This window comes from Euprymna scolopes, chromosome 30 (genome assembly GCF_053919585.1).
Source record: "Euprymna scolopes isolate OS-2025 chromosome 30, ASM5391958v1, whole genome shotgun sequence".
Lineage (NCBI taxonomy): Eukaryota > Metazoa > Mollusca > Cephalopoda > Sepiida > Sepiolidae > Euprymna > Euprymna scolopes.
In genome coordinates this window covers 46,557,541-46,578,018 of record NC_136511.1, presented here as the reverse complement: position 1 = coordinate 46,578,018, position 20,478 = coordinate 46,557,541, and the positions used below count along the sequence as shown (strand labels likewise).

At 36.8% G+C, this 20,478-nt stretch overlaps 1 protein-coding gene and 1 pseudogene across 2 annotated transcripts in view; both read right to left on the bottom strand.

The window, feature by feature from the left end:
- Positions 1–20,478, bottom strand: part of LOC145254787 (coiled-coil alpha-helical rod protein 1-like) — a 93,794-nt gene that overhangs the window by 16,662 nt on the left and 56,654 nt on the right. For both annotated transcript variants that reach the window (XM_080113573.1, XM_080113574.1), the window contains exons 14-17: positions 18,490–18,611; positions 12,719–12,789; positions 8,069–8,186; positions 1,237–1,338 (exon numbers count right to left, since the gene is read on the bottom strand). In XM_080113573.1, coding sequence (XP_079969699.1) covers positions 1,237–1,338; positions 8,069–8,186; positions 12,719–12,789; positions 18,490–18,611 — 413 coding nt within the window. The remainder of the gene's footprint in view (positions 1–1,236; positions 1,339–8,068; positions 8,187–12,718; positions 12,790–18,489; positions 18,612–20,478) is intronic.
- LOC145254944 (5S ribosomal RNA) lies at positions 946–1,064 on the bottom strand (annotated as a pseudogene).

Sequence of the window (20,478 nt, the reverse complement as noted above, 5' to 3'; positions counted from 1 at the left end):
ACCTTTATTGAGAGCTGCTTTCTGTTGTTGCGTTCGCCATTTTTACTTGAGTTTTCTTTCTTTTTATTTTGCATTTTGTTCTTCTTCATGCACAAGACAAAAACAGATGTACATAAGTCTAAAACAATGGCAGAATCGTTAGGAAATCACCTTCAGACTGTAGTGGAATTTTGGGCCACAAATGGATTGTAACATTCAATGCTAGTAAGACTAAGCTGCTCTCCTTTAACAATTACAAGAAGCCTCTCCAACCATCGATATCCATGACAAATAGCACCCTACCTGAGAATTCTTCAAACTCCTCGACCTAACATTCACAGGCAATATGAACTGGAGGAAATACATTGAGGACATTGGGAAGGCTGCTGCAAAGAAGGTGGGTGGGTACCTTGAAGACGGAGAGTATTCTGTACTTCTACAAGGTCATCATTCGCCCATGCATCAAGGCTGGTACATCTACCACTAAACTCTCCCTCTTGAATAAGGTCCAAAAAAAGAGTCTTCAATCTAATAGATCCCACTGTGTCAACTAAGCTCTAACCCCTGTCCCATCACCACAATGTTGCATCTTTGTGCCTATTTTACAAATATTTTAATGGAATGCGCTCTGATGAACTCATTGCACTTGTGCCTCCTCGACGTACATATCTCCGACAAACCTACTCACCCCTTCACTGTTGAGGTCCCTAAATGCCAGAATGATTTCTACTTTAATAATTTCTCCCTCGAACAGCTAGACTTTGGAATTCCCTTCCTGCTTCCCTGACTGTACTGATATGTGTACAGTCAGCACTAACCCTATATAGGGTTTAACCGGTTTCCTCCAAAGGAGGAAGTTTCATGGGAGTTTGAAATTCACAAGCAGTCCCCAGTCGCATGTATATCCTCGTTAGGGGAGATGACGACGTTTTTGCAACTTTTTGCAGGGAGGTGTCGACGTCCTCCTACATACAGCACCTGGACTTCCCAAATTGGTCACCGATTTTAGCAATGACCAGGCTCAACGTTGCTTAACTTTGGTGATCTGATGGGAACCGGTGTTTCAACGTGATTATGCCATATGCTGTACTGATATGCAGAAGTTTAAATGTAACATAAACCAACGTCTTGTTAATCTTTCCTAGGCATGGTCCCAAATAGTAGCCTCTTATGTCCAAGTGGCGATATGCCTTGTTAGGCGTGGGCGGGAGAAAAAAAAAACGAAAATTATTGTCCGATGTTTCAATATTTTATTACCTGCTTTTATGTGTTGCCGCTGCATATCGTTGACCTTTCGATCCATTTCTGCAAATTGTGTCGCAAGTGCTTCGTTATGTTTCTGCTCAAGTTGATCCAAAGCTAAAAATCAAAAAGGAAAAAAATTAGTAAATCAACAAAGTAATCCAAACAAAAAAACTAATTTCTATTATTTGGATTTTTCGGACTATTGTTCTCATGTTGAGTGTTATTTTCACAAGACTCCAGACAATGTAACCTCTGAACTTCTTCAGATGTAGCTTGTCAAACTCAGGGACTTTTCTGTTAAACTTGGGAATTGGCATAAAATTTCAAACAAAACGCTTTATTTAATCCATGGGGGTAGCATGCTTTCATTCCATTGGCATAACTGGGTAGAAGTTTGGTGCTTCTATACTATACAAACGAAAAAATATTGAATTTCAAGTGAAAGAAATGGTACATACATAATTGTCAGGTCTCAAAAAGTAACATATCCAAAAATTAGTGATGGGACGTGCAATGAAAAATAAAGACCTTTTAAGATATTAGAAAGGTTTTATTCAACATAAAATTCTGCAAGTACAACAACATGGTCGGTAACGAACGACTAAGCTGGGAAAAGGCGCCAATTTCGTTCTATTTGTAGACATCTGGAGCGCATGCGCACTAGCGCTCTAAACTCACAACACTCTCCACCACATTTTATTTATATTTCGGGTTGCAGGTGATCTTCCTTCCCCTTTTTGTTGCTTCTGGAAGAAATTTGAAAACGCCCTTCTTCAAGTCAGACTGTTGCTGCTGCTCTTCTATTTCTAAACACTTTGTTTTGTCGGCTGAAGAGAAAGATTCTCCATTTGGTGAGGTATTATTCTTTGGGGTCTCCTGTTGATCAATCAACTCTGGTTCGCGGATGTTTGATGGAGTAGTAGAATCTGGTGATGTACCATGATCAGGGGAAACAGGAGATTCCAAGTTTGTAGAGGAGGGGTCAGTGACAGGAGAGGGGGCTAGGTCTTCTGTTGAGACTGTTGACTGACGGCCGTCAGGGAAACGAATTCTGGCAAAATTGGGAGTTGCAGATATTATATCTACTGGTTCCACTAGGGGATCTGACTTGTGTTGGCGGACAAACTTCCTAAGGAGGGCCGGTCCTCCTTGCAGCCACTCGGGTAAAGTATATCCGGTGCCCGACCTTCTGAAAAAGTTAAACATTCTCTCGTGTGGGGTTGAGTTAGTTGCTGTACAAAGTAGCGATCGAATAGAGTGCAAAGCTATGTCGAGTACTTCATGCCAGTGACGTTCGTCCAATTGCCTGGTTTTGAGTGCAAGTTTGATCGTTTTCCAAATTGTGCCATTTACTCTCTCGCATTGTCCCTTGCCAATTGGGTGGTATGGAGTTGAGTGGGTAATCACCACTCCATGTTGCCAGAGAAACTCTTTTAGTTCACATGAAATAAACTGACTTCTTCGATCACTATGGATGGAATCTGGGCAGCCAAAAAAGGTAAATAAATTCTGGAGACAATTCATAACAGTTTTTGTTGATATGTCCTGACATGGATAGACAAAAGGATAGCGTGAATATTCATCTACAATCACGAGTAGGTATTTGAGATTATTCGTAGATGGTTTCGGTCCCATGAAATCTATTGAAAGACGTTCAAAGGGGGATCGAGAATGGATTAATCGACCTGATGGAGGTTTGAAGAACCTTGGTTTTAGTTCAGCACATATTTGACATTCAGCGCAGGTGCACTTAGCATCTTCCATGGAGAATGGTAGATTCTTCTGCCTCACAAAGTGATAGAGTCTCGCTACTCCAGGATGACAAAGTGCTGCGTGCAGGTCCTTTAGTGATAATGAGCGCGAAGCAGAGCATGATCAAGAAAGGGTATCTGCAGAGTTATTAAGAGAACCTGGTCTATATACTATCTCATAAGAATAGTTTGAAAGTTCAAGTCTCCACCGAAGCAGCTTATCGTTTTTAATACGATTTGGTGTCTGCGTGTTGAACATAAATGATGCAGCCTGTTGATCAGTAATAATGGTAAAGTGTCGACCGAGTAAGAGGTCACGCCATTTACGCACAGATTCTACAATGGCTGCCAATTCACGTTCCACTGCTGAATGTCGACGCTCTGACTGCGTTAGGGTTCTGGAAAAATATGCTACTGGACGTCCATTCTGGGAAAGGCAGGCTGCTAATGCTGTCGCAGATGCATCAGTTTCTATCGTAAAAGGAACTTCATCCTCGATGGCTGCAACCGAAGCCTTGCAAATTTCATCTTTCATGGCTTGAAATTGATTTTTGAGTTTCTCAGTGATAGGAAAGGACGTAATGTTTAATAAAGGTGAAATCCGATCTGAGAAATTCTCTATCCATGGTGAATAGTATGAGAAAAGACCTAGAGCCCGCCTGAGTGACTTACTGCAGTTCGGAATCGGTAATTCTTTTAGTGGTGTAAGTCTGTCTGGATCAGGACTGATTGTTCCATTTTCCAATAAGTGCCCTAGAAACTTTAGTTTGGTTATACCATATTCACATTTTACAGGGTTTAGTTGCAAGTTAAGACGGTTGATAACCTTTCTAAAAGCTTCCATATTTTCGTTTAATTCTTTATTAGTTTTTCCTCCAATGACAATGTCATCAATGTAGGCAAATGTATCTTGGAGTTCATGTTCTTGAATCAGATTATGCATAATACGTTGAAACACAGCTACTGAGTTCGTTAGCCCAAAAGGTAACCTAGAAAACTCGTATAGTCCTCCGTCAGCTTCAAATGCTGTGTAAATTCTCTCGTCTCTACGTATAGGGCATTGATAATATGCAGACTTCAGGTCCAACTTATTGAAAATTTTGTACTGTGATAGTTGGCGTATGATATCCGAAATTTTGGGAAGCGGAAAAGCATCCAAAAGTGTAAACCGATTTATAGTTGCAGCATAGTCAACGACCATGCGACGCTTATGTCTTTCATTTCTAGTTACTAGTACTTGGGCTCTCCATGGGGAATTCGATTTGATTATGATACCTTCTTTTAATAATTTTTGTATCTCATTCCGGATAAATTCGCAGTCCGATGCTGAGTAGTTTCTGCTTTTTGTTGCGATGGGTTTACAATTCTTTGCTAAATTAGCAAAAAGAGACAGTGGCTCGATTTTCATCTGAGTGACGTTACAAATCTGTAAAGATGGTATCTTTCCGTTATAACGGAATTCCACCCGGTTATGCAATTGCATGAATTCTTGTCCTAGTATAATTGGAGCACACAAGTTGGGAAGGATAGATAGACGCATATTAGTGTAAATTTGTCCATTAACAGCGATGGACGCAACACAGTGTCCTAAGGTTTTGCTCGTGAGATTCGAGGAAGCCATGCTTAGCGTATCATTAGAAGGTAATATACTAAGGCCGAGTGATCTCACGATGTTCATTCGTATAAAGTTATGAGTGCTTCCACTGTCTACCATAGCTTTCAAACAGGTACTATTAATTGTTGCATTTACTACAGAATATTGTGTGCATGGAGTGCATTAGGATGACGCAGTGAGGGCAATATATGCAGAACTAGTCCTGGTATTATAAGTTGTTTGTTTTATTTTAGATCAGCAGACTTTAGAGAAGTGGCCCCTCTTTCCACATTTAAGGCAGTCAGCATTCCGAGCTGGGCAAATATTTCGAGAATGATTTTTTCGTCCACAGAATTGGCATCTGGCGAAGTGAGTCGCCTGATTATTTCTGGAAACAGCAGCACATTCATTAGTTAGTTCCAAACTAGAGTTATTTTCAGATTCATCTCCATGAATAGATGCCTTTGCTACAATTGATGTGTCATAAGCTGCTGCATTATGTTGGGCCATTTCTAGACTTCGTGCAGTTGCTACGGCATGATCTAGGTTAATTTCAAAACTTTCAAGTAATCTCTGCCTAATAGTTGAGGAAGTGAGACCTGTGATAAATGCGTCACGTATCGCTAGCTCCGCATGTTGAGAGGCAGTAACATCTTCAAATTTACAATCCTTAGAAAGATTCTTTAGTTTTAGGAGAAACTGATCAATAGATTCACCTTGATTTTGTTTCCTAGTGGCGAGAAGGTGACGAGCAAACACAGAATTTACCGGTTTTACATAGGTTGCTTGAAGGATGCTAATAGCCCTCTCGAATGTTGAACAGTGAGAGATAAGAGAATAGACCTTCGGTGAGATGAAATTAATCAGAATACTTAACTTATTCGGAGGATTTTGAGGATGAGCGACTGTGAGAGAGTCGATGCAGTTGATGAGGGTATGATACCAATGATTCCATTCGTCAGCGGTTGTATCTGACGATCCTTCGAATTTACCAGGTCTCAGTATAGCATCCATTGTTGCTGTTAATTTTTAATTTTATGTTGAATAAATTATAATGAAAAATAAAGACCTTTTAAGATATTAGAAAGGTTTTATTCAACATAAAATTCAGCAGGTACAACAACATGGTCGGTAACGAATGACTAAACTGGGAAAAGGCGCCAATTTCGTTCTATTTGTAAACATCTGGAGCGCATGCGCACTAGCGCTCTAAACTCACAACAGGACGATTCCAATATTTTTCGGATTCCGATACAATTACTGATTCCATACTAAATTCCCGATTCTGATACAATTACCGATTCCGATTCTTTATAAATCTCTAAATATTTGACTATAAAATTTTTATTTTGTCCCGATTACTGTAAAAACGCATCATAAATGTGAATATATTTTCTCAAACGTAAAAACACATTTGTAGGGATGATCTAGAGATTTTTATCTTACTGGAAGTTTAAATCAATAAATATTTATTATTTTATTATTACTACAAGCAGTGGAAGATTTTTCTTAAACAAAAATCAAATAAAAAAAGATCATTAAATGGAATCGGTTTTGGCATCGGAAAATAGGGTAAAATTTTTCTAATTCCGATATCCAATTCCAATTCTGATTTATTGTCTCAACGCTACCAAAAATTATGAAAAAACAATAAGGTAGAAAAATAATTATTCATGAAAAACAGTTCCGATGTCTAAAAACAGTTCCAATCAGGTTACATGCTGGGTTGGACATATTAGGTCACATGACATAAGCAAAAGGGAAAGTAACCCAGTTGATGAAACACAATGGGTAGCAGACAGAATTTATTCAGAAAACAAAAATAAGCATATATACATAATTTGTTTTTTTTAAATAATTTTTTTTAACTAACAAAAAAAAAAAAAAATATCACTTTGATACAATCTCCTCAGGTCCATTTCAAAACTTTTCAAAATTACTTTTCTGAAATTGCCATAAGATTTATGCAAAATTGAAAACTTAATTACCTCCCTTGTAAACTCTCCAATTCAAATTGGTAGATTTTAAAACCAAATCGCTAGCTTTTACAAATGTCTTTCTTCATGAATAATCATTTTTCTACTTTATCGTATTTTGTAATTTTTAGATATATTACGATTTGAGACCTGACAATTACGTAGGTACAACTTCAAATTCAATATATTTTTAAGTAATTCTGTTTCCAAATTCAACAGAAAGATTACTGAGTTTGATAAGATACACCTGAAGAAGGTTGTAACTTACATCGGCTTAAAAAGTTGTGAAAATAGCACTCAAGATGTAAATAGTAGCTCAAAGAATCTAAAATAATCCTCATTTAAAATTATTCTGACCTTTACTCCTGATCTGAAATGTTGCCACGGTCACCGGAAAAATGGCTGCGTCATTTTATTGCTCTAGAAGGTATCTAACTCCCGATGCAATCCTCTAAGTGTATAAGAGCCAGATACACCCTAAATAGAGTATTGTTGCCATATTTGGGCAGGAACTGCTTGGAACAGTCTATCCTGCCTTGACAAAGTTCAAAACCGGCTTCGAAACCTAGGAGGTGATGCCCTTTTCTCTTCTATGCAATCTCTTTCACACAAAGAGACGTTGAGAGCCTGTCTGTTATGTTATTTTCATGACAAGTGCTCATCTGGGCTTCAATATATGGTCCCCTCCTTGCAAAACTTTCACAAAAAACACTTGTCTAGATACAACAACAAGAAGGAAAGGAGAAAAAGAAAGGAAAAACAGATCAAACGAACAGAGGTCTTACCGCGTGTGTGTCGGGTGAGGTTGGGCGAAAGAGAGAGAGAAATCAAGATGGCGCCCATAGTTTTAAAAGGTGTGCTCTGGTGGAAATCACGTGAAATCACGTGGGAGACATGTATAAAAGGAGTTGACAGGTTAGGTTGGGGGAGGCAGACAGACGAAGGTTGGTGACAGTGGTGATCTCAAACCCAGCGGTTGTTGGCTTGCAAAGACGAATTCTTTTTTTTTTCTTTATTTCTTCAATTTTGTTGTCCTAAACCAGAAACACTTCAACAACTATCAACAGTTTCCTCCCATCTGTACCTAAACCTAAACGCAAATTCCATGAACAAAGTTTCTTTCCTAAAACTGCCTGCCTGTGGTAATCTGTTCAGTTTTCCAGCTGACTACAATATGGTCGTTTTCAAATTCAATATAAACAAATTCTTGTTCAGCTTCCCCCCCCACTAAATAATCCATTTCTACCCCCATTTCCACCACCAACTAATAGTACACTGTAAACTCATTGACTACTATGCATTTATTAACCCTTATCCTTGAGTGGCGTTTGGGCCTTAATACATGGGGACTCCCATGTAAAAAAAAAAAAAAACTAAAGATTAGCAAGAAAACAATAAGAGGAGGAAGAAAATCAAACTGTTGGGAAAGAGAGAGAGAAACAACAAAAAATATAGCTTATAACAAGAAGATATTCAGATCGACTAATTTCTGAGAAATCTTTTTGATTTAAAACTCATCTTACTTTGTTTTGCAGTTTCTTTTTGCTCGGCCAAATTCGTTTTTAACGACTCCACTTCCTTATTCTTTTCTTCGTACTTTGCTTGCATCTCTTCAAGTTGTAGTATCACCGATTGGCATTTCTGAAGATGGCAAAAACAGTCAGACAAACACAAGAGAATGACAAAATTCTTGCACGTAACTGCATCAGTGATTTGAGTGGATAATAGAAGAAAAAAAAAAAAAAAAAGCTGAAACTCAGAAGAATTTCCCAACCTGGGTGGGCAACCATCCCCACCAACACCCCACCCACCCAATTTCCCAACCTACTCCCACCCTACAAAAATACACCAATTTCTCAACATTACATAGCCTTATACCTGGCAATTGTTTTCCGAAATTCATAATGATCAGTTAATTAGTTTATGAGTGAATCTTGCACATAAAAAAAGAATCAAAAACATGTAATGGGTTTTCATCAGTTTTTTTTTTTTTTTTACATGGAGGTCACCACTTATCAAGGCCTGAAGGCCACTCAGGGATAAGGGTTATTGTGTGTACAGTAATCAATGAGATAGTATTGTAGTAATCACTAGTATTGGGGGTTTTAATAGAGTGGCTTACTTAAGGGGGCAGTTTGTCAGGAGTTTGTTTATGTTGGACTTGAAGACGTCCAAGTTGTAGTCAGGTGGGAAACAGGCAAGCGGCAGAGAGTTCCACTGGCGTGCAGTTCTAAGAAGCTTTGCTCATGGAATCTACGTTTGGATTTAGGCACAGATAAAGAGTGGGGAAAATTATTGACAGTAGTTTCAGCCAGACGGGGGTTTATCGTGAAAGATTGGCGAGGGGGAACGAGGGATTGGAGCTCAGATGAGCACCTGTCATGGAAGTAACGATAAAACAAAGACAGGCTCGCAACGTCTCTTCTGTGAGAGAGAGGTTGCAGGGAAGAGAAAAGGGCATCCCCCACTAAACCCTACCAAAGTTTGATCGTCACAGCTGGTAAATTTCAAAAATACAATCTGGATGTAAAGACATTTTAAAAGAACGATACGCAATAAAATTCTGTTTTAAACTTGGAAAAAAAAATGCCACAGAAATATATGAAATGCTTCAGACTGCTTTTGGACCATCTTGCATGAATCGAGGATCAGTTTTTGAGTGGCATAAGAGATTCAAGGAAGGTAAGGATGATGAGATATATGGAACGAATATGGAAGTCAGAACATCAGAGTTGATTGGCCAAATAAAGAACTTCATAACTAAGAACTGTCGTGTGTCTATATAGACAATAAGTGCACAGTTTGACGTCAGTGTGGGAACTGTACACACAAATATTTGCGAGGAAATAAAGATGCAGAAGATTTGCGCCAAGTTTGTCCACAACTCCTTCCTTGTTTACAGACTATTTGATGAAGATGGGAATCAAAACAGTTCTTCACCCTCCCTATAGTTCAAACCTTGCATCCTGTGACTTTTGGTTATTCCCAAAGCTCACGGAAAACCTTAAAGACTGTCGTTATAGACAATTATTGAGGAGATGAAAGAGGTTGTGACAAGGGTCATTGATACGCTTATACAAGCTTTCCAATAGTTGTTGGAATGGTACAACAAGTGCATTGCAGCGGGAGGAGATTACTTTGAAAGGGACTAGAGTTTCATGTGTCTACTATCATTAAAAGTACCAATATGAAAAAAGTCTGGAAAATTCTTGAAGGAACCTCGTATATATAGATCTTAATCTTTGTATGAGGTTATGATATAAAACGGGTGCAAAGCTGTTCTGTTCAGGGAATTTGTTTTACCCATCCTGGGACAGGTATTCTTTTTGTCACATACAAGATTATTATTATCAGCTTTAGTTTATTTATTTATTGAGATCAAATTGTAATTAATAAGAACGTGTGTTTAATCATCATTTAAAACTGTTTTTGATTATTTTAAAACTATAAATTTGTACTTTGTGCCGGACGGATGTTAGAAGCAATGCGATACAATGTAACCCTTTTTTTTTTATTACATTTTCACCTCAAACAAGGCACATTGCCACTTTGGTGTAGGGGGCTACTATCAGGGACATGAGCTACTGGGATACTATGTAGGGAGTTGGCCAGCAAGATGTCAGTTCACGTTACACTTGAACTTCTGCATGTCAGTACAGTTGGGGAAGCAGGGACCCGGAAGGGAATTCTAAAGTCTAGCAGTTCTGGGGAAGAAACTACTGGAGTAGAAAGCTCTTTTACATCTAGGGATCTCTACTGTGTAGGGGTGGGATTTAGCTGCTTGTCAGGTTTGTCGAGGGTATTTACGTCGTGGGGGCACAAGTGCTTGCAGTTCGTCGAAGCATTCACCATTAAAATACTTGTAGAATGGGCAGAAGGATGCAACATTTCGTCGGTGGGACAGAGGCTGAAGCTAAGATTACAGTTCAGGACCTATCAGGTTGGAGACTCTCTTTTGGACCTTGTCTAGGAGCCAGAGACTAGCAGTAAATGCACCAGCCCAAATGTGACAACAATACTCTATACATGAGCGAATGGTGGCCTTACAGAGGTACAGGATACTTTCGGGCGTTAGTAGCTTTCTAGCACGGTAGAGAGAGCCTACCTTCCTCGCAGCATTCCTGGCAATGCTCTCAATGTAATTGTTCCAACTCATGTTCCCTGTGAACGTTAGGCCGAGGAGTTTAAAAGAAGTACTTTTAGTTAATGAATCTTTGGCCATTGCTATTGGTAGTAAAGAAGGTTTCTTGTAATTATTGAAGGAAACAAGTTTAGTCTTGGCAGTACTGAATGTGACCATTCATTTGTGCCTATTGGGGATCCATAAAAAAAGTTTAGCTATCTGAAGGGTAAGTTAGCGCCGAACTACAACTTCAAGTGTAGGAGATGCATAGGACAGGCATATCCTATTAGCGGTCATTCCACAAAGAGATAGTGTTAAATAATAATCCTAGAGGTCATAGGAGATATGCTGAGTGCAGGTGTTGGATGTGAAGTATGGCTACAACAGTGAAGGTAGCTTGGGCAGGGAAAAAACATGAGCTGAAGATCAAGGTTTTGAGATGTGGCTCTAGTCTACAATCCCTAAACGGTTCATATAAGTATCCTTATTCTGTGTGCTAGAAGGATATTAAAAACAATGTGGCACAATGTAGCCTGTATCTATTGTAGGTCTACAAAAATTGCAGTGACCTGAAGGGTAAGTTAGTCCCAAAGTGTAGAAGATGTATCCTACTGACAGTTATTCCCACAAAAAAAATGGTACTAGATGGCAATACTCTGAAAGCAGTTAACTCTCTTTACCATTTAGAAAGTGTGTTGAGTGCAGGTGATGAATGTGGACTCAGTACAACCACAAGAGTGAAGGCAGCTTGGGCAACATTTTGTAAGTTGTCTCTTATAATATTGCAAGCTGTACCTCTCTACATCCAGGATAGGTCATATAGCAGCCGTGTCAGGATCGTCATGAAATATAGCAGCGAAGATCAGCTAACGTACTTCCTGATTTCAGACATGGCTGCTACCGAAAGCAGTTACAAGGCAAATCAGTTCTTTCTCTCACGCCTGTATCTCCCCTGTGCATCTACTCTGTTTTTTTATTATATTTTTCTGATCATTCTTTTTTTATTTAATAATCATTGAAAAGTATTTTCAGTCTTATTTTGATTAATTCTTATTTTGAAATTATTTTATTTTTTTAATGAAAACACTTTTTTGCACTCTTTTGCTTTAAAAGAATTATTGAAATTATTTTGGGGACATTATGTATTGGATATGTTTTTTTATGATGTTTGAAATTTTGTTATTTTGATTTCAATAATTTTATTTTTATACTTCCATAATCATATATTTATTATATAAAATCAAATAAAAAATTTTTTCTTTTTAAAATTGCAAAAAAGTCATATATTTATAATTTCATAAACATATATTTCTTATAAAATATCCAATAAAATAAAAACTTTTATTTTTTAATTTTGTTATTAAAAGTGCAAATTGTGTAATTTTTATCTATAATTTTGTTAATTTTTATTGTATATTTTTCAATAATGTCTTTTTCTTATATTTTATTTCAATAAATCGCTTCACAATAGAAATACTGAAGAACAATACAAGTGAAGGAACTGATTTGTATTGTCATCGCTTCCGGTAGCAGCCACGCCAGTAGTTAGGAAGTACCTTAGCTGACTATAACCCAGTGAATGCTGAACCTTCAACTTCTCTCGCCCAACTGCAGCGCGACGACAAATTTATGATCAGATGGATTTGCAAAGTGAAATCTGACCAAATCCAGAACATCAGGTCAGAATATTTCTTAAAAGTGCCACATTGTAGGATATTCGCTTATTTTTCATTATTGCAGTGAAATTTGGAAATTGAAATAATGAATTTCAGTGGAAATCAATGGTATTTACTGAATTGCCATAGCACAGTAATGAAAATATCCAAAAATTACAGAAAAATGATTAGGTAGAAAATTAATTATTAATGAAAACAGTTTTCGAAGACAATTACCAAAAGTTAAGTTTTTCTAAATTGGACAAAGATTTTCAGTTTTCATAAAATATTTACCTCCTTTTTGCTACAGTTAGAACTCTCTAGTTTCTTTTCTTTTTTTTTTTTTGCAAAACTCATACACTTCATAAGTTTCTTAAAAATTAAAAATAACTTACATCTGATGCTGCTTGAAGAGAGTTGTGGGTTTCTTCCAATTCTTTCTTCAAGTAAATTTCTTGTTCTTTATCTGAAGAGTATGAAGGAAAAAAGGCATTAAAAATGGATAAAATTTCTACATAAAAAAAATTTCTTGTAGCAAAGTATGTAAGTCTATACCAAACGACATGGTACAACAATAACAATGAAAGTGGATCAAATGAGAAAATATTGTTTAGACTTCAGTAGATGCAAAATTTTCAAGTGAATTATCGTTTTTTTTTATTGATTATGTTTTTATTTACCACAAAATGACATTTATATTTGTAAGAATGCTTCAGAATTTTTTTTTTTTTTCACTTGTGAAAATTGAATTTTTTTTGCTTTACTACTAAAATAAAAACCTAGCTTAATCTGTACTGTGTTATGAATCATATTATGAAGATTCAATGTGTTAGCTGTTGTAATGAATCTTGTATGGATTGTCATAATTGTGCCATTTTTGTAAATTTTTTTTCAAAGGATTTTTCCTCAGGCTGATTTGATCTAATAATTATTGCTTCCTTCACGATAAATTTTAATTTATCACAAGGTGATGTGAGATTTGTTCAAAACCTTAATTTTTATAAAATTTGATCCATGTCATTTTTGTACATTTTTTCAAGAGGTAATGGGATTTACCAACAATCAAGTTGCCTTGATTTAATAATTATCAATAATCATTGCTTCTTACATTTCTGAATCTTTTAGATAAGAATTGGTTATTCGTATTATTTGGATTCTTCAAACTACTGTTCTCATCTTGAGTGTCATTTTCACAACATTTCGGTCGATCTAACCTCCGACCTTTTTCAGGTGTATCTTGTTGAACTCGGGAATGTTTCTGTCGAACTTGGGTTGGTTGGTTGTTTTTGTTTTATGGCTATTAACCCTTTCCAGGTTATTTAATGCTGAATCCGGTGATTTTGAAGAAATTTTTTTTAATAGAATATATTTGTTTTTTGCAAGTCGGTTTCTATTTAACCCATAGTTGGGACTCTAACAGGTACTACCACTCCGAGTCAGAGTGGACCTGGGAGCAATGGCAATTAAAGGGTTGCTTCACACTCCCCAAAGTTCGCAAGCTGGGGCCTCACCATCGGATATAGTTTAAGGTCATATCCAGGACCGTAAAACTTGGGAATGTGGACATAATTTCAAACATAACTCTTTATTGAATCCACAGGGGTAGAATACTTTCGTTCCATCAGTCACGACTCGATAGAGATCCTAAGTAATTCTTGTCACATTTGGGCTGGTGCATCTGCTACTAGTCTCTCACTCCTGGACAGAGTTCAAAAGAGAGTCGCCAACCTGATAGGTCTTGAACTGCTATCTAAGTTTCAACCTCTGTCGCATCAATGAAATGTTGCATCCTTCTGCCTATTCTACAAGTAATTTAATGGTGGATGCGTCGACGAACTACAAGCCTTTGTACTCCCTCAACATGACAAACCTGACAAGCAGCAAAGTTCCACCTCTACACAGTAGAGATCCCAAGATGTAAGAAAGCTTTCTACTCTAATAATTTCTTCCCCAGAACTGCTAGATTTTGGAATTCCCTTCTGGGTTCCTGCTTTCCTTACTGTACTGACATGCATAAGTTCAAGTGTAATATAAACAGACATCTTGCTGCTCAACTCCCTACATAGTACCCCTGCAACTTATGTCCCTGATAGTAGTCCCCTACATCAAAGTGGCACTGTACCTTGTTTGAGGTGAAAATGTAATAAAAAAATTTAAAAAACACACAACTGTATTTTTCAGTCATATAAAGCATATGAAGCCTCCCCCCTAACTTTGACCTTATCAATCAATCTCCTTTCCCTTCTGCTTTTGAATTCTTCTCATTCACTCTTTTATGATTTGCATTGGTCATGGAAGGTTGTTTTGCCAATGTTGTTCTGCTTCATATCTAGTTCCTTACTTTTTATCTCTCTTCCATATGAACTATATATATTTAAAAAAAAAAAGAAAAAAGGCTTCATATTCCTTATATAAAACTATTAATTCCATACATGGGATTTTACTCCTGTTCTGATTCTTCAACATGAACTTTTCATCGCTTCACTAACTTTGGATACTTTTTTTTTAAAGAGATTCCAAAGGATATCTTACTGAACTTCTCTTGGACTCACTAATCACGCTACCTATTGCGAACTTTTGAATCTTGCTGGATATTTACAACCATACTCATTCGACTTTGCCGAGTATTCCTTTTCATTTTTTCCTATAAATTTTTATTTTTCTTTCAATTTTCTTTCTCAATTTTTTTTTTAAAATTGAGCTCCCCAGCAAAAAATTTATTTATTTATCTATACTTACCTTTTGCTAAAGATTTTTTTCCTCTGAGGAGAAGAGCCATTCTTTGAAACTCCATGGAATATTAACTCAGTGTTTGAGAGATAAAAGAAGAACTTGGAATGTTTGAATGTTTATGTATCTCATACAGAGATCAAATGTCAGCCCCAGAAAGGAGTCATTCCTTGATCTTTAAGAACTTTGACTTCGACTACTCAAGTAACAGCACAAAGCTGGATCCTCCACCAGACTAGAGGAATTCTTATTCTGGAATCCAGTAAGACACAAGAAACCACAAGAAATGTATAACATATTGAAATGTTTGAGAGATAAAGGAGAATTTTACTGGACTATTAAATTATCTGTTCTGTATATCTATATATATATAAAAGTGAATGTGTCTGTGTGTGTGTGTGTCTGTGTACATTTCCCTATGCAATAACTCTGTCAATTTTTAGTCTACAGACTCAAAATTTGATATACAAGGTACTGAGATTTGGGAAAATCGGTGTGATCAGTTTTTGGCCAAAAATTTGGCGATTAAAGGGTCAAAGTTCAACGATTTGACCTTTGAGAACTCTACCAAACTCCTCCGACAATTTTGGGTCTATGCACTTGAAATTTTAGATATAGGCTCCTTGGACATGGATCTAACTTAATAACTTGATTTGAGCCCAAAACAATAAATTTTAAGGGTCATAATAGGGGTCAAAGTTAAAAAAAAAATTGACCTCTCCAAATTACTCAGACAATTTCTGGTCTAAACATTTGAAATTTTACATAAAGGGTATTCAGAGATAGGACAAGCTTTTTCATCAGTTTGGGTCGCAAATTTTTAGTTACCAATTTATAAATGTATGTATGTCTGTCTGCCTTAAACTTTCAATAGAGGTGACAGATTTTATCAAGATCAGTATCGTTTAAAAGATCGATCTTTCATACGACAAATATCGAAAAATTGGCTAAAAACATTAATATCTTCCCCTTCAACTAGGCACTTTTCTACAAGGGGGGGTGTCACTTTTTTCGCCGATATTTTTTAAAGTTATCCTCACCTTTAGATTGTCCGCCCTTAATTTAAAAAAATGTTGCTTCCGGTTTGGCGGTGGTCGTAACATCATAAACGTTAGGTTTTACCCCGTTTTTTTCCTGCTTTGCGGTACGGGTTCGAGCCTGCCTTCCTACTACCACTTTTTTTTTTTTGCTCAACATACACATCCAAACACCCGGGCAACGATGGGCTGAAATGCTAGTCTCTTATAGAGATCAAGTGTTCGCCTCCTGGAAAGAGACCCTTAATTTTTGAAAATTTTGACTGAAGTAAATTAAAAAATATTAAATCATCAGTGATATTCTTTTGTGGATGCCAAAATAGAGATGTGATTCAGTTGGGGATATCAGACGGAATCTATGCCAGGCAACTCGCAAATGTCACACAATTCACCTACAAAAACCTAGATATGTGATGGATAATAGAGATGGTGTGAGAAAGTCAGGAGGATCTGTGATATTAATACAATTAGATGATCATAATGATGACTTTTTTCTTTTTTTTTGGGGGGGGGGCGGGGGTTACCACTAATCAAGGCCCGAAGGCCACACAAGGATAAGGGTTAATGATACAGACTGGAGAGAACTTGAATGCCTACTAAACACTATCCTCAGTTTTCTAAGGTCTCTCTGTACACGGATTTGTTAGGACAACCTAGCTTGAGGATACTTTTCCCTACAAGTAAAACAACGAATAAATATTCAAAATGTCAGAGTATTCGCAGAACAAATACGATCTTCTGTGTATGGATGTATAACAATGGCTTTTACAAAGAATGACGCACTTTTTCCAATTGGTGTTACCTCAAGTAACAGCACCAAACTGGATACTCCACCAGACAAGAGGAATTCTTATCCTGGAATCCACCAGAAATCTATACAATAACATATTGAAATGATCAACTGGAGAGAAGAAAATTATGTTCCCAACTTCATTTTTAATTTTACTGGAATATTTGAATATCTGTTCTGTGTATCTCTTGATTTTTGAGAACTCTGTATTTTTGCATTTTCTGGTTTAAACTCAACTTGCTACTCATATTTCTACGTTTCCGTTCTCTTCTATTCTGATTTGATTTTGTTCATCGCTTTTACATCTTCTTTCGTTGTTTATCTAGATTAACAGCCTAGATCCCATTCAGGTTATTTTTGGTCCATTTTCTTTCCCTGCATTATTCTAGCTGTAACCAGAGAATAAAAATTACTACCGGAACAGTAGTAGAAACTCGCTATAAAGCAAAGAACAACAGAAGATGTTATATTTGAGAGAAACAGCTTACCTTATAGGCTTTTATATACTGATGATTATTAGTTGTTTTCTTTTCGGATAAAGTTAATGTCAAGAGAAAGATAAAAGCGTCTTCCTAGGACTTTCCTCGTCTAAGTTTTATAGGATGGTGCTTTTTGGGAAGGTATTTCATAGCATATTTTAAAACTTTATAGTCATGTATATTGTGTATTTCGTCTTATAGATAATATTGGGTCATCAGGAGAGAATATGGACCATTTTGGGGCCTTCCTCTCAGTACTTACTGCCATGAATGCTGCATAAAAAAAATAATAATAGTATTGGAATGGATGGGAAGACATATTCACATTCTTTGTCCTTCCTTTTAGTTTCTCCTACTTTTGATTAATCAAGGAATTTTTGAATGAAGTGAAATGAAAAAAAAACGATTAAATCATTAGCGAGGTGTTTTTTTGTGGATGTCAAAACAAGGATACAATTCAGTTGGGGAGACCAGACAGAACCTAAGCCAAGCAACTAGCAGACGACACACAATTCACCTACAAAAACCTGGAGATATGATGAATGATAAAAATGGTGTGAGAAAGTAAGAAGGATCTGCGACACTAATACAACTAGATGATGATGATTTTTTTTCTTTACTGGGGGGGGGGCACCACTTATCAAGGCCCGAAAATAATTGACAATGCAATTATCAGTAATGATGAAACTTTGGTAGGTTTTGTATATTTAATAGGATGGCTCAATAGAAACTTATTTACATTAGACTTGAAAACTGTTATGTTATAGTTAGCTGGGAAGCAGCCCAGTGGTATTGTATTCTTGGAAAGAAACTTTGTTCATGGAATTTACATTTAGTTTTAGTCACAGATAGATAATAAGAGATATTGTTGTCAGTTGTTGCAGCTAGACGAGTGTCTGCTGCGAATGTTCTGGGGGGGAGGGGGAGGCAAAGATAGAATCTCAGTTGATCACCTGATGATGATTTTTAAGACACAAACAAATTAGGTTCAACTCAATACAGCATTAACCGCGTTATTGCCACACAACAGCCTGATGATGATTTTTAAGATCGATATGCCCACACAAAAAAGTTTTTAGATAAAATTTTGGTTTGGAATAACTTTACTTTATCTATAAGAAGTAACTTACATTTGGTTTCTGCTGTTTTGATTCTTTCCTCCACACTCTGCGTCATTTCAGTAAGTTGCGCAGCCAGTAAATCTCTTTCAGTTTGCAGTCGCGCAAGCTCCGTCTTTGCATACACGGGAACTCTTTCAGAAAACAAAAAATGAAAATAAAATTACAAGTTTGCATTTTTACATTAAAAATCAATCACAAGTTGTTTTTTTTTACATTACTGAATACTAGCAGAGACAAGCGGTGTTGCCAGGGAATGAAAATAGTCTTAATATATAATGTTGTATAGTGGAGGATGGTCAAAATTAATTCAGACTCTGCTTTGACTTAGCTCTTGTCTAATTTCAAACATGATGAACATGGTGAATTATCATTAACTAGCACAGTTATCCAGCATTGCCCGGGGCAAAAGTGTAACCTATTTCTATAAAATCTTCTATCTTTCTACCTCTCTCTATCCGTCCGTCTCTCTACACTACTATCTTTTTCCTTCCCCATTTTCCTTTCCTCCTCTCTCTAACCCCCATTCCTCCATGAACATACACACAGACTGTCACACTGTCATATGAGGACATCTTTCCCTGTTAAAATATGAAGAAATTACAATTTCTTGCACAAAAGAATGCAATTAACCAAACATACTAATTAATAAATATAATATATAATGAAAATATTTATTAATATAATTAAATATTATAATAAAATAATAATACTTGAAATATTATATAATAAAATGAAATATAAAATATAATAAAAACCAAATATTAATATTATATAAATTAAAATAGTATATATTCTAGAGAGACTTTTAAAATATAACTGACAAAAGTATTCTTTTTTCATTGGTTCCAGAAGGTTCCTGGAACATTCTCCAGCATTTACTATAAGCATATGCATTTGTAAAACCAGTTATTGATTCGTAAACCAAATGAAAGGGACGCAAAAAACTGGAGGCGACCGTTTAGGTAAAAAATCAATTTAACTTTGATAGGGTATGGCATAAAGGTTTACTTCATAAGATCGCTAGCTATGGTATAGCTGGAAAAGTCTTCTCAATTATTAAATCATTTCTTTCTGATAGATTCATAAGAGTAGTAGTTGAGGGGCAAAAATCAGAAGCTCACAGTATTAATGCCGGTGTCCCTCAGGGGTCCATCCTGGGCCCGACTCTTTTCCTGATCTACATTAATGATCTTCCAAATCACATCCTTACATCATTTGTAGACATTTATGCTGACGACACTACCATTTATGGTACCACATCTAAGACAGTAAACGACCAAGTTCTCTCCAATTCTCTCTCCTCTGATCTTGAGCACGTAGTACAATGGGGAAAGGAGTGGCTGGTTACTTTTAATGCATCTAAAACCAAGCTTCTCTCTTTACATCATCAACATTCTAATCCACATCTGGCATCAATTGAAATGAATGGCTCTCGTCTTCAGGAGGCCTCAAGTTTTGACAAGCTTCTGGGCTTGACCATTACTCCTGATCTTAAATGGAATACGTACATCAAATCTGTTGCCAAGGCCGCTGGAAAAATGGTGGGATCTTTCTATCGATCTGGTAAATATCTCACTGCTGATGCTATTCTCTATCTATATAAGAGCCAGGTACGTCCAAGGATGGAATACTGTTGCCACATCTGGGCAGGAGCTGCTAGAAAGGACTTGTCCTGCCTTGATAGAGTTCAAAATAGACTTCGTAGCCTCGTAGGAGATGTCCTTTTCTCTTCGCTGCAACCTCTATCTCACAGAAGAGATGTTGCGAGTTTGTCTCTGATGTATCGTTATTTTCATGGAAAGTGTTCAACTGAGCTTCAATCTATGGTCCCCCCTCGCCAAACTTTCACAAGAAACACTCGTCTAGCTGTAAACACTATCAATAATTCCCCCCACTCTTTATCTGTGCCTAAACCTAAACGTAGATTCCATGAACAAAGCTTCTTTCTTATAACTGCACGCCTGTGGAATTGTCTTCGGTTTTCCTGCTTTCCGGCTG